Genomic DNA, 12,766 nt, shown 5'->3' on the forward strand with positions numbered 1-12,766 from the left:
CCTACATTCTGTAACCTCAGAAACTGCCAAGACGGGCTTCGTCCGGCATACGGACTGTCTCATTGTCTCAGATAGGCCTTGATTCCGCTCGGAGTCCACACGGTGGGCCAACTGTTCAAGCCACCCCATTCCACTCCACTCGAAAAACTACAAGTTCGATGAGTGGATACGGGTGACTTGAGACACAACTTGAGATTTTGGCAAATGCTTGACGACTCCCACTTTTTCTGAATATATTTCTCTACATCTTTACCACTGGAAGCCCCCTTTGAAAAGGACTATATGCACTCTAATACCAATCTTGGGTCAACAAGACCGTGTATCAGATCTTTATGCATAGACTCTAAGAAAGTCTTCTGACCGTATACCGTATATCGTATACACCATACAATAACATCCAATTTAGCAATACGTTCAAATGTTATTTCAGCAAGTAAATATCGTCCACAAGATTGTGCTCGAGACTTAAAGTTCTATCTCTGTTGTCTTGTACTTAGAAATATCATTGTATAGAGAATTGCACTTGTTCAGTAACCATTTTCTAAATAATACCTAGGTACACTTCGAGTACAGATGAATGATACAATTCAGGTAGAGATCAGATCCACGGAGCTCACAAGGGAATAGCCGCAACTTTTGCAGGTTCCATCCGTCCAAGGACTGGCGCAAACTGTGCTCCGCTAGTCGCAACGTACATAATCGAATGTTCATGATTGACGGCGATAGCAGTTGATCCGCCCACGGACAACATGAACTGGTTACCTGCAAATAAACGAACACGTCCCTGAGGTGATACTTGAATCACCTCGTTCTGGGGGTTTGTCGAAAGGTAGGCTGTTCCGTTGGGTGTCAAGATAAAATCGTCGAACGAAAAACCGCTGGTTATGATCTCAACTGGTCCAACAGCCGTCGCGTTTCCGTCAACCGGAACGCGAGCAAAGATTTCATGGCTAGTGCTGGTGTAGTAGACATAATTTTGCCATATCTTGAGCCCATTGACGCCAACTTGGACGGCCTGGCCAGGGGGGGCAGGGAGCATCGACGCATCTGACAAGGCCACCGAAGATTCTCCTGATGTAATATTGAGGCGCCAGATTATCCCTTTGCGAGCATCTGAAATCAAGAGAAGATCATCGCCGAATTTGGTCATCCCATCAAGAAAATAGCCGCCAGGTAGAGGTGCTAGAACCTTGGCCTCGGGTATAGCACTAGTGAGGTTGACTGTCCAGACAACGAATGAACCTGGGGTCGGAATAATCCCCGGGAGAGAGATATTGCCAGCAAGTATAGCAAAAACATCGTGGTCAATTTCCGCAATGCCTAGAGTACTTAGAGCGTTGGGAAACTTGAGCAGAAGGGAGCCATGGCCTGGGTGGCTAGTGTTACCACTTGGCACGATTGACCAAAGCTCCGGGCTGTCAATTCGCGTAGCAATAAGGTTGCCATTTGACCGGACAGCAAGGTTCTCAAACCAGGTGCCATTTTGTTCGAGCTGGAAGACCTTGGAAGCTGGTCTGGTCTGGTAGTTTCTCCAGTGGTGTGGTATGGCGAGAGATGTTTGTATGACAAGAGGCAAGAGCAAACAAAGCCCTTCGACGAGAGATCTCACGCGCATTCTTTCTTCTGCGGAAAAAGAATAATGTCTGAATTGAGATACAAAGGAAATAAAGGTGTAAATCGCCTTTAAAGTCCTAGCAACGGCAGCAAGACGGGCTATCCTGTACTTTTCTAGAACTAATATCTATTTTCCCAGACAGGATAGTGGATCTTCGGCTAAACGTAAATTAAAGTGAACCAAATTCGGAAAACAAACGGTCTATCAATCGGGAAGGAGGGCCAAGCTGCGGCTCAATTTGGTATAGACAGTGAGTGGGGAGTCTAGACACACTCGTTCTCCCCTCTACTAACGCAGCTCTTAATCTCCCGATTGGGTGCTCGGTGATTTTCTAGCCATATTTGCTTGGCTTGCGAGTCACCCTTGCCCTTTCCTTACAAGTGGCGAATGGACGTGTCAGTCTCGGGGAAATGCCACTCCAATCCATGGCGGACCCAGCACGCGGCAGCCTGAGAAAGTCTCTCATTGTGCAGCTCCACTATCTCATCTTTCCAATCCGTCACATTCAACTTGCTTCCATCAGAGTATCTGTGATGTCGTATGGAAGCGGTGGGGCAGCTTTTCCATACGCGATTTGAGACGGATATCGCGGCATGAAATTATGAATTCCACGTTGAACATTGCCATTTTATGCATTCAGGAGATGAGTTCTAATTGCCGGTTGTACAATCAAAACGTCTTCATTTAATCCAAGCACTGGCGGTATTTTTTTTTTTTTTTTTTGAACCCGATGTATCGAAAGTCGGCGAGAGTCGACTTGTTCACCTCACCCAAGCTGCATCATGAGCCAACCAACAGAGATATGGAACTTCCATCTCCTTCCTACAGTCTAAAATCATCAATAGATGAAGGGAGATGTATGCAGCTGTCTGACATCGTCCAAACAAGCTGATTTCAACCGGACAAATACGTAGTGGGCCACAAATCAAGTTGATGCTACTTCAGCCAATAGGGAAAAGCCCACTCTCAGTGCGGATTTGATTGACGAATTGGATAAGTCCCACACTTGGCAAATCTCCACTTCGGCAACTGCGGGATTTCCTTCAGGACTAACTTCGCTGATCGGATTCATCCTTGAGATTGCCTTCTTCAACCCCCCGTTGACATGGTTGCTCCTTTCATATGCGGGAGCTGTTTCACACGCTTCTCCACCAGCAAGCATTTGCGTCGACATGAGGAGTCGCGTAAGCTTACTTTTTGGCCCTAAGCGCGTAAGGAGTTAGTCTTAACCTTGTATTCCTAGATTTTCCTGGTCAAATACATGGTTGCTACTTTTGCGATCGATTGTACCCCCGAAAGTCTGTAACAATTTTCTTTTGTACTCGCAATTACTAACACAGATTCCTAGAGATACTGCCCGACGTCATGCCAAGGTATGCGCGAAGAGACGTGGTCGGCCACTGCCAACAGAGCGCCGGGGAAGACCGCGAAAATCATGTGATCAGTGTGCTCACAACAAGACCTCCTGCGATGGGGAATCTCCATGCGGGAATTGTAAAAGCAATGCTATATCGTGTGGTTACAGCCGAGTTCTGCTTCCCTCCCAGCAAGAGGCCACCAAACCGAAAGGGACTCCGTCGCCACCATCCGGGAATTCTCCAGACAAGTTGCTGAAAGCTCGCATACCATTTTTGCTACGATATTATGCTGCCAACAACACAGTTCTGGATCTAATTCCAGCACTTGAGGCTGGACGGCCAAAGGTTGTTCATTCTTCCACTCCGTCCTCTTATTTAGGCGAGACAGCTAGGGGGCAGTTGGAGGCCACAGAGGGCTTTTTGGAGGGGCCCGGCTTGGACGAACCCCCTTTCATGTGGAACAGCAGCATCGAGTCGGGCAATTGTGTGATAACTCACGGGGCCGATACTGTGCCCACCAATCACCAACAAAGCGACATTCTTGCACTGCGCGCCCAAGAGCTGGCGCGGAATTTAGAACCCTTTGCCACATGCACCAAGTCCCAAGCCAATTTGAAAAACGCCATTGACCAAGACCTATTTTCGGCGGCAAATATACGTCTTTTTGAACGTCTCTACGTGCAAAATCATCACAGACATTGCCCAATTATTCATATTCCAACTTTCCAAGCTGAATCTGCTACGCTGCCTCTCCTGCTAGCCACATTTTTAGGAGGTTCATTACACTCCCACCCGAGAGACACGTGCTCTCTAGCAGTTGACTGCATCGACATTGCGGAGGCTTATATGTTCAGTTTGCCCGTCTTTAACACGGAAATTAAACATACTGCTGCCTCCGAGTCGCAGTCGTCGGAGAATTACGATGTTCTGAAGGCAGTGGTCCTTCTACTACAAGTACAAATTGGACGCAACGATCCTGATATCCGTCGAAGGGTGAGATACCAGCGACTTCCAAGGCTGGTACATGCTGCGCGATCAATCTCACTATTCAGCTCGAGGCACGATCGTGGCTCCACTACTTCAGAAGGGTGGATTTGGGATGCCCAGTCGGAATCACGGTTGAGGTAAATAAATGTTCCCCCCCTAATTCGGCCTAGTGCATTCATTGTAACTAATCCTTTGATGTAGAACTGCTCACTTTATCTTGCTGTTGGACTGCGAATCTGTGACTTCTTTTCGAATTCCTCCCATGATCACGATACTAGAGTCAACTGGAGATCTTCCTTGTAACGAACTGACTTTTTTCAAAATCAGTCGTCATCATTGGTAAAAACCCCGCATTTGCCTTCTCTTCTCGAGGTTATAGATCTCCTCATGTACGGCGCTTGGGATGGACCTAGTAATCCTGTTTTCAGCAGCATTGGGGTATTTGGACTCTTTACTGTCATGTCTGGTTCGTGATCTGATCAAGACAACCCCTTCCCAATATTCGGCTACAAGCTAATTCTTGGTCAGGGCTGTATCTAGTGATGTTCTCTGCCTTTGCAAGTCGGATGATCCAGCAAAATTCGACCCCTTTGCATCGGGCGTTGTCTAGATGGAAGATACTATGGGAAGAGTTGATCTCCCAAACTAGCAATAAAGGAGAAATGGAACTAGCTGGCTTTATGGCCAGTGCGAATGAATTGTGGCTTGTTGCCAAGGCCATACTCCGGAATAACTCTGAGGAGTACTTCAGTCTATTTGATGGACAATCCCTCCAACCTTTCAACGAACTATTTCCGAGCATCATCGATATGGACAATCAATGAGAATGAAAGTTCGACTTTTCGACTTTGATTCCAGCATGAAGAAAGTCGTATCTATCAGAACCTCTGTTCCGTGAATATCCATTATTGAATGCTGATTGATTGCCGCGTAAAGCGATACCTGCAAAATGAATATCGCACTATGTACGCTCCGGGACTGACAATGGACACGACGGGCCTTGGGGTCATCCAAGCAAAGAAAGAAAACCCCAAAACAAGCAGTTCACTAGCCACACGCTCGGAGACAAGCTGCAAGACTCTCCAGAGTAAGCCGATGGCAAGGTCAGCAGAGAAGTGCAGGGTATATTTGACATGGCTCAAGTGATAGCGAACAAGTAGACTTGAAGTAGAGTAGGTCCGAATGGCTTACAATCGCCGCCTGAAGTGATGACTTTGACTACGCAAGGCACAGGCCTACCGCATGGCTAAGTTTACTTAAGCCAGTCATTCCGCACCTCATCACATGCTTCTACACGTGGGTCTTGAGCGTATTGCCTGGTCATAGTTGAACCAATGGATCGACTATCCCAATCGAATTGAGGCTGTATGCCAACTTCACCGAGTGATCAGAATGGGACTAGAAATGGCTTGCGAATAGAATCAATACAAATTGATATGTAGATGTCTCATATGGGTGAGATGGCAAGAAAACCTCCGCGCTATGTCCGTGAGGCGTTGATAGACCTCGCCACGGCCCATGAGGCCCATGGATTCGCATTGGGTTACTTCCACCTGCCTATGGGCGGGCAGGCTGTTTGACCGGCCCATGGGCCGCTTATTAATACAGTATGGACCTCATGGATGGATGGATGGGTTCATTCACGCTAATCCCTCGTCGAATGTGTGATCCGAAATACATAGAATAGTGATGCGACTACATTGGGTGTAAAAATATATGGACTGTACCCCCTTCGCCATAGTTGAATGCATATAGAAAGGGACGCCTAAAAAGGACACACTTTGCCCCTAGACAAAGAGCCTTGAGGATATCCGTTCCATGAGTTATTCCCCCTCGATATATACTTCAATTTGTTAGAAGATAGACGGACCGTGATAATGTAGTTTCAGCAGGGTCAAGGGTGCCGGCAAAGTGTCCATGTTTCTACCTACGTGGTTGCTGAAGTAGAATACCTGATAGAATCTTTTGGGCGACTCTCTTAAACCATGAGTGCTGAGTATGCTGGACAGCTCTGCGAACATTGAATATATATTGTAAAGTACAAAGGATATTGAAAAATACCCAAAAAACACAAAATGAAAACTGAAAAATGACCAGAGAAATGCAAACAAAGCCGTCCAATGAGATGACAAGCCCAGGTAAGGGGCTGAGTGGGCCATGTGATTGAACTTCCAATACTTTCAGCTCGACTTCAGTGTTTATTTTTCTTTCGCATTTGGTCCCTTTCACCATGTTAGAAACACTTCCCATTCAATGATGCAAAAAGGTAGACTTGATCTGTCGGAATATGAATGTTTAGAAGATGATCTCCGTCAGGTCCCTGAAGATCAGCCGCTTCTCGGGTCCCCTCCCGCCCACTCAACCAACCCGCAACATGGACTTCCCATCATAACCTGCACTGCCTCGGTATTATTTATCTCCAGTGCAGTCAACGGCCTAGTCACCCTCAACATCACCCAATTTTCATCCGAATTCGGTTTGGACCCCGGAGTTGAATTATGGTGAGAGACATCTCCAGTGCGCCAGTTTTCCATCTGGTTACACAGAAAATGCAAAAGGCTCACCATCCGACAGGCCATTGTCAATGTACTATCTTGCTCAAGGCTGCACATTCCTGCTGGCCGGATCTTTAGCAGACGTCCTAGGCAGTAGGAGAGTATTTCTGTCCGGATGCTTTCTACAGACTGTTTGTCATCTGGCTAGCGGACTGGCCCAGACTGGGGCGCAACTTATTGCTGTCAGATTTGTGTCCGGGATGGCTTACTCAATGTGTTTCGTTTCTGCAATGAGCGTTCACAGGGAGAATCTTCCATTTGGGAAGTTACGCAATTTGGCATTTTCCTGTACAAGTGCAAGTCAGTATATTGGCTCTGGGGTGGGTATCGTCCTTAGTGGGGTACTCTCAGAAACTGCTGGTTGGCGATGGGGCTTTCATTGTGCCGCAATCTTGAGCCTATTTGGCTTTCTCCTTTCAATTTGGACGATTCCCCGTCAAGCGCAAGACCCAACATATATACCATGGGCAGAACTGGTTGAAGATTTCGACTGGTCTGGAACTCTACTCGCTGGTACATTGATGGTGCTCCTATTCTCTGCATTGGCGTACGTATCCCCATCTCAACGACGGTCTATATTTTCGAACGCTGATCAAATGACAACTAGTGTCATCACAAACAACGTGGCAAATATTGGCAAATCGGGCCTCTTCGTTCCTCTTGCTCTTGGTTGGGTCCTCCTGGTTGCTTTCCTATTCTGGCAGGATTGCTGTGAAAGAGACACGACACAGCGCATCCAAAATTCCCTTTGGACAGACCGCCATTTTGTTTCCATTTGTCTGGTTATTTTCTTCGTCTACGCGTCTTCTCACTCTACTTCGCAGCTTATGATCTTCGTATTCCAACGAGCACAAGCCCTCTCGGTTCAACAATCATCTTGGCAATATCTGGCAATCCCAATTACCGGCGCGCTGAGTAGTAAACTCGCTGGACATTTCTTATCCCGTGTTGAAGCCAACCAGATCCTCATCATTGCAATAGCCCTCTCTAGTCTCTCCCCACTCTTGATGGCTATATTAGACCCAGTTCGTCCTTACTGGGAATGTGCAATGCCCGCCGTTTTATTAAACTCGGCGGCATCAAATTCAGTCATCCCAATCGCCACAATGATAGTCGCTGAGTCTTTTCCTTCGGAGACTCAAGGGCTTGCAATGGGAGTGCTATGCACTGTGGCACTGATCGGAGCCTCTGTCGGCATGGCACTGACTGCACTTATTTCAAATGATGTCAGCACACAGCTACTTCAAACCCCCGACCAGAGGACTTCTTTGCTCGAATCTCCTGAGATATGGATGATCGGATATCGGACTGCATTCTGGTTCTTGTTCTTACTGAGCTTGGTCGGCTTGGCTGTCGCTTTTGGCTGCTTGCGGAAACTTGGATACTTAGGTCGAAAACCAAATATACGCCGTTAATACATTCATTTTCTCTTATTTGTCCGAGCTGCATGTTGCCGTCACTATAGGAGTATATATTACCACCACTTTAAGCATGGCTAATGGTACACAGGCCAGTTCTATAAAGCTTAACGATTGAATCCGGGGCTTTTATGACAATCGGCTACTACCTTGCCTTTCAAATCAAAATCAAAGAGCCCAGGGCATTAATACCTCCTTTTGTTCACTTCAATCATCCCTGAGTAACCATACATCGGCTAGTATTCGTGGAATGCGACAACGCAATCATATAATGATGGGAAGCGTGTTCGGGCACTTAAATAAAATCCGTGACCAGGAACAACCTATTTGATTTAGACACAAGGAAAGCCTGGACGAAAAAAATAGAACACCATGTCACCTACAAAACAGAATATCCTCTTCCTCACAAGCCCAGAACACGGACAGTCCAACGTCGCACTCGCAGTGGCCGAGGAATTTCTACACCGCGGCGAGTTCGAAGTCCACATCGCCTCCTTCAAGCAATTATCGACTCGCGTGCAAGCGATAAACGACCAAGCGGAGTACGACCAAGTTATCCACTTCCATCCAATTGCAGGCCTGTCAGTGGCCGAGATCGTGGCACGTACAACATCGGGTACAATATGTCATCCACCAGGACTTGCCGGAACGCGCAAGGCATGTGACATATTGAACAACTGCGTCCTGGGCTGGACGCCTGACGAATATATTCAATCCTACCAAAGCTGTCTGGAGATCTTGAAAGATATCCGTCCCGTGGTCGTGGTCGCGGATCCAATCTTGCATCTAGGACTAGATGCCGCTCGCAGTGTCGACGCGCGAATCGTGATACTCTGGCCTGTGACTTTGAAAGATGTGGTCGCAACCGTCCAGCCCAAAGCTGGCATGTTGTGGAAATACCCCATGTGAGGGACTCATCCCGCGCGAGTTCGAGGTTATCGCTGACTTTCCATATTCAGCACCGGTTCGGGGTATCCATATCCCCTGCCATGGAGACTGATCCTTGCAAATATATACATGGTATTTTGTTTTGTGTTTATTGTTCACTTGGGCAGACCCATGCGCGGTCTCCTGGATATTCGGAAGAAAGCAGGTATCCGGACGGCTTTTCCCCACGTCGCGCCTTACTGCGAAGACCATCTGCATCTCTCGCCTGCATTCCCAGAGATGGATTTTCCGTTATATGTCCCGGATAATGTGGTCAGCTGCGGTCCGATACTCCGCACATATTCGTCGCTTGCAGATATCGATCCGGCACTGGATTCATGGCTGAAAGAGCCAACGATTCTGATATGTCTTGGGTCACATGTTCAAGCTCCGGAAAATGATGCAATGGAGATGACGGTGGCCATCCAGGCTGTTTTGCGCGAGTTCTCTAATATGCAGGTCCTCTGGAAGCTCGCATATGACTGGAAAAGCTCACCGACTGTCAAGGATATTCTGGAGCCTCTTGTCAACTCTGATAAAGTGAGGACTTTTCCATGGATCAAGCCAGAGATTATATCTGTTTTGGAAGGTGGTAATATAGTTGCATATGTCCACCATGGAGGAGGCAATTCGTTTTTCGAGGCCTGCAAGTGAGTTTTTCTTGGGTCACACGTCGATGGGGGGTGCTGATGGCTCTTGCCAGGGCTGGTGTTCCGCAGGTCATTCTGCCCCAGTGGTTCGACACATACGATTGTCCGGTCCGAGTAGAGTGGCTAGGCATTGGACTACATGGAAGTCGCAATGTAGCACCGAAGATAAACGGATTGGAGCTGTGTTTGGCTCTGCTTCGTGTACTAAAGGATAAAGAGATTCAGAGACGGGCCAGGGCCATTGGAGATCTGTGCAAGACGACGGAAGGACGCGTAGTTGCTCATGATCAGATCGTACAGTACGCCCAGAAGGGTTTTAAGAGTTTGTAGATGCAATGAATTCATCGAGTCGTGTGCTTCACAGTTTCCTTCCCGAGGGCTCAGGCGTGTGGCACAATGCCATAAAGACCAAGTCGACAGGAATCCAGTAAGATATTTGGGCCAAACTAGTGAACCGATATCCATGCGCTCGGTCATATAATTCGTAAATGAAGGAAGTGAGAAAGGAAAAAAAGCAACCGCGATGCTCAACGCCCGTATCCATATCCAAAACGAAGGTCACAGCGACTGTAATCAGACAGTCGACAACTCTGCCAAAACACGCCGGACATCTCTCCGAGCTTGACTCAGCTCTTCATCGACAGTTCCGTCGACATGTCTCGCTTTCACCTCATAGTGCAGTTCAACTAGTTCCTTTGCACGACGAAGGTCAGCCTTGTCATCTGCCGGGCTCTTATCTGCCAATGCGCCACCGGACTCGGTTGAATCTGGGCTGATGCTTTTGTGCACATTTACCAGTGCCAGCGCCTCGTTATGGCCCTGTGTCATGTTGTTAGCATTGCCATTGCCATGTTGCCTGGTGGGGTACTGTCCCTTGTCGAAGATGCGGCTTGGGCGCGTTTATCGTAGTGGGGCAGTATTATGGGGAAGCGTGATACTTACGCAGACGCGGAGCGAATTTATGTCGGAGAGGATCTCTGCGACTTGCATGTTGATCTAGTGATGTTTAGGTTGAATGAAGCATTTGGTGGAGGTCGGAGCCAAACATTGCAATGTCTTGGCGGGGAACACGGCTTTTGCAGACTTTCCCTTTCCACAGCCCCGGTAAATATTCGTGTTGTTGATATTCTCGATTGTTTAAGTAATATATATCTCGTACCTAGGTATCTTTGTTTGTTTTCTGAATGTATTCTCAGTATAGTAGATCATAGAAGGATACCACTGGATCAGACGCCAAATGATCATTCCACCATATATACTTCTAGTCTTTATAGTCAAAATATACCCCAAAAGACAAATCAAGTCTCCTTAAACTCATACCGCCCCTCACGGTCCTGCACCTCAACATCAATCCGTCCGTCCTCGATCTCCTTCCCATCAACCTCAATTGACGCCCTCATAACATCACCCGCTTTAACCTGTCCAACACCCTTGGGCGTACCCGTAAGAACAATATCACCCTCCTCCAGCGTCATCACGCGCGATATTTGCGCCAGCTGCTGCGGAATGCGGTACAGCATCAGACTAGTAGAGTCAGCTTGACGCTCAGTCTGTCCAACACGCAGGCGCAGGAATGCATCGTGCGGGTTGGGGATGCGCGACTTGGCGATCTGCTGCGAGATGGGGAGGAAGGTATCGAAGCCCTTGGCGATGGACCACGGGAGGCCCTTCTTCTTTGCCTCGTCTTGTACGTTGCGGGCTGTCATATCAATGGCGAGAATGTAGCCTGTTTACCGCAATGGATTTGTTTATTAGCGACATCCTGCTTGCGCCTTGTCCTTGGTCCACCGCTGTGCTGTGACAATGCAGTATGCCTCAGACCCGGTGTGCATGTTGTACTCACTCTGAATCGCGTCCAGTGCGGCCTTCTCATCGTTGGGATCGAGATCGCGCAGGGTCTTGCCGATCACCAGACCCAGTTCGACCTCGTAGTGTAGGCTGACGCCCTTGGGGCGGAGGACGGGACCGGAACCGGGAAGGAGGATGGATGAAGGGGGCTTGAGGAAGAAGAAGGGCTGCTTAGGTGCTGTGTTGTTGAGCTCGGTAATGTGGTCGCTGAGTCAATCCATGCTGTTAGCAATTGTGGCCGAGGGAGAGAAAGCGACGCCGCTGTCGGAAGTCCCGAGGGAACAAGACGCGGGGAGACAAGAGACTCACGCATAGTTACGGCCGATACACATAATCTTGCGGCAATTGGCGCGGATTGAAGCCATTTTGGAGGGAATTGAAGCTATGCGATTGACAAAGAAGAGGAATTGAGGAAAGAAGTCGTGGGGGGAGGGTCGGAGGGTCGGGTGTTCTCCGAAAGATGCGGAGAACTCCAGAACGGTCGTGGGTTTCTGCGCTTTTATCTTTATCCACTCTTTAACTAACATGAATTAGGGAGATATAGAAGAATATACGTATCTATCCATGGACGTGTTTAATGTTTGGTACTAGACAAACCCAATGGTAATCATTTAGAGTCAGCCTCCACCACTATATATATGCATGGCTTGCGGTATACATTACATCTGTTTGATCAAGAAACTGTGTACTTCTGACTTCGAACCCAATGGTTTATTATTCGCAGCAAGTCCAAATATTACGTCTGCCGATTTACAGTTTTTGTTATTCGGGAATTGATGTATCAACAGTTTTCCTATCAAGTCACCATCGGCTTGCTCGCGCGAGCATCGGAACATGCTCCGAGCAATTCGATATCAATAGAACATTGAAGACAAATAAAGCCACAGAGATAGAGTCGGTCAAGGCACTGAAAATGCATGAAACCCAGCGTCGATTGGTTTTTCTTATAATTTTCTTTCTAGCTTGTCATAACGCGTAGCCTAAGGGGACCTGTTAGTCGGCTAATATCTCACCAACTGTACCTAGGAGCCTCGGGACAATTCATAAATTCCTCAATGAGATAGCATCGGAAGGTTCGGCATGTAGGTAGACAGGCCTAAGACCCATTTAAGGTGGTGACTTCATCTGGATAGTCATGGCAACATGTGGCAAAAAGTGAAACAGCCTCGAAGGTACACCGGGTCTCGAAACCATGAGGAAATTGCCGGCTCCTCCTAGGACAGACACAGCCTTCGATATCATGAATATGGATTTTCAGTTGTGCACGATTGTAAGCAATGTGAGTGCAAAAAGCTGGAGGGCAAAAAGGAACAAAAATGCTCACACTCGGAGTCGAACCGAGGATCTCATGATTACTAGTCATGCGCTTTACCACTAAGCCATGCGAGCTTTGATGAAGGAAGGCTTC

The 12,766-nt window shown here is 47.8% G+C and overlaps 6 protein-coding genes across 6 annotated transcripts; 3 read left to right on the top strand and 3 right to left on the bottom strand.

Moving 5' to 3' along the window:
- Positions 1–552: 552 nt before the first annotated feature.
- N7489_002703 (uncharacterized protein) lies at positions 553–1,615 on the bottom strand (the record flags this gene model as incomplete). Its single annotated transcript, XM_056708458.1, has 2 exons — positions 553–680; positions 763–1,615. 2 exons carry the CDS (start codon positions 1,613–1,615, stop codon positions 553–555), a joined length of 981 nt encoding a protein of 326 aa, XP_056572760.1.
- An 845-nt stretch (positions 1,616–2,460) lies between these two features.
- On the top strand, positions 2,461–4,784 carry N7489_002704 (uncharacterized protein; the record flags this gene model as incomplete). Its single annotated transcript, XM_056708459.1, has 7 exons — positions 2,461–2,472; positions 2,530–2,799; positions 2,859–2,913; positions 2,964–2,988; positions 3,141–3,966; positions 4,288–4,426; positions 4,489–4,784. 7 exons carry the CDS (start codon positions 2,461–2,463, stop codon positions 4,782–4,784), a joined length of 1,623 nt encoding a protein of 540 aa, XP_056572761.1.
- A 1,432-nt stretch (positions 4,785–6,216) lies between these two features.
- Positions 6,217–7,930, top strand: N7489_002705 (putative MFS transporter; the record flags this gene model as incomplete). The annotated part of the gene is made up of 3 exons (XM_056708460.1): positions 6,217–6,461; positions 6,535–7,062; positions 7,123–7,930. 3 exons carry the CDS (start codon positions 6,217–6,219, stop codon positions 7,928–7,930), a joined length of 1,581 nt encoding a protein of 526 aa, XP_056572762.1.
- A 375-nt stretch (positions 7,931–8,305) lies between these two features.
- N7489_002706 (glycosyltransferase family 1 protein) lies at positions 8,306–9,840 on the top strand (the record flags this gene model as incomplete). The annotated part of the gene is made up of 3 exons (XM_056708461.1): positions 8,306–8,838; positions 8,893–9,510; positions 9,564–9,840. 3 exons carry the CDS (start codon positions 8,306–8,308, stop codon positions 9,838–9,840), a joined length of 1,428 nt encoding a protein of 475 aa, XP_056572763.1.
- Positions 9,841–10,083: 243 nt separating this feature from the next.
- Positions 10,084–10,500, bottom strand: N7489_002707 (uncharacterized protein; the record flags this gene model as incomplete). Its single annotated transcript, XM_056708462.1, has 2 exons — positions 10,084–10,329; positions 10,453–10,500. 2 exons carry the CDS (start codon positions 10,498–10,500, stop codon positions 10,084–10,086), a joined length of 294 nt encoding a protein of 97 aa, XP_056572764.1.
- A 308-nt stretch (positions 10,501–10,808) lies between these two features.
- Positions 10,809–11,885, bottom strand: N7489_002708 (fumarylacetoacetate hydrolase family protein; the record flags this gene model as incomplete). Its single annotated transcript, XM_056708463.1, has 3 exons — positions 10,809–11,236; positions 11,354–11,565; positions 11,668–11,885. 3 exons carry the CDS (start codon positions 11,883–11,885, stop codon positions 10,809–10,811), a joined length of 858 nt encoding a protein of 285 aa, XP_056572765.1.
- Between the last annotated feature and the right edge of the window lie 881 nt (positions 11,886–12,766).

Source organism: Penicillium chrysogenum (genome assembly GCF_028827035.1).
Source record: "Penicillium chrysogenum strain IBT 35668 chromosome Unknown utg000001l_segment0_segment0, whole genome shotgun sequence".
Taxonomy (NCBI): domain Eukaryota; kingdom Fungi; phylum Ascomycota; class Eurotiomycetes; order Eurotiales; family Aspergillaceae; genus Penicillium; species Penicillium chrysogenum.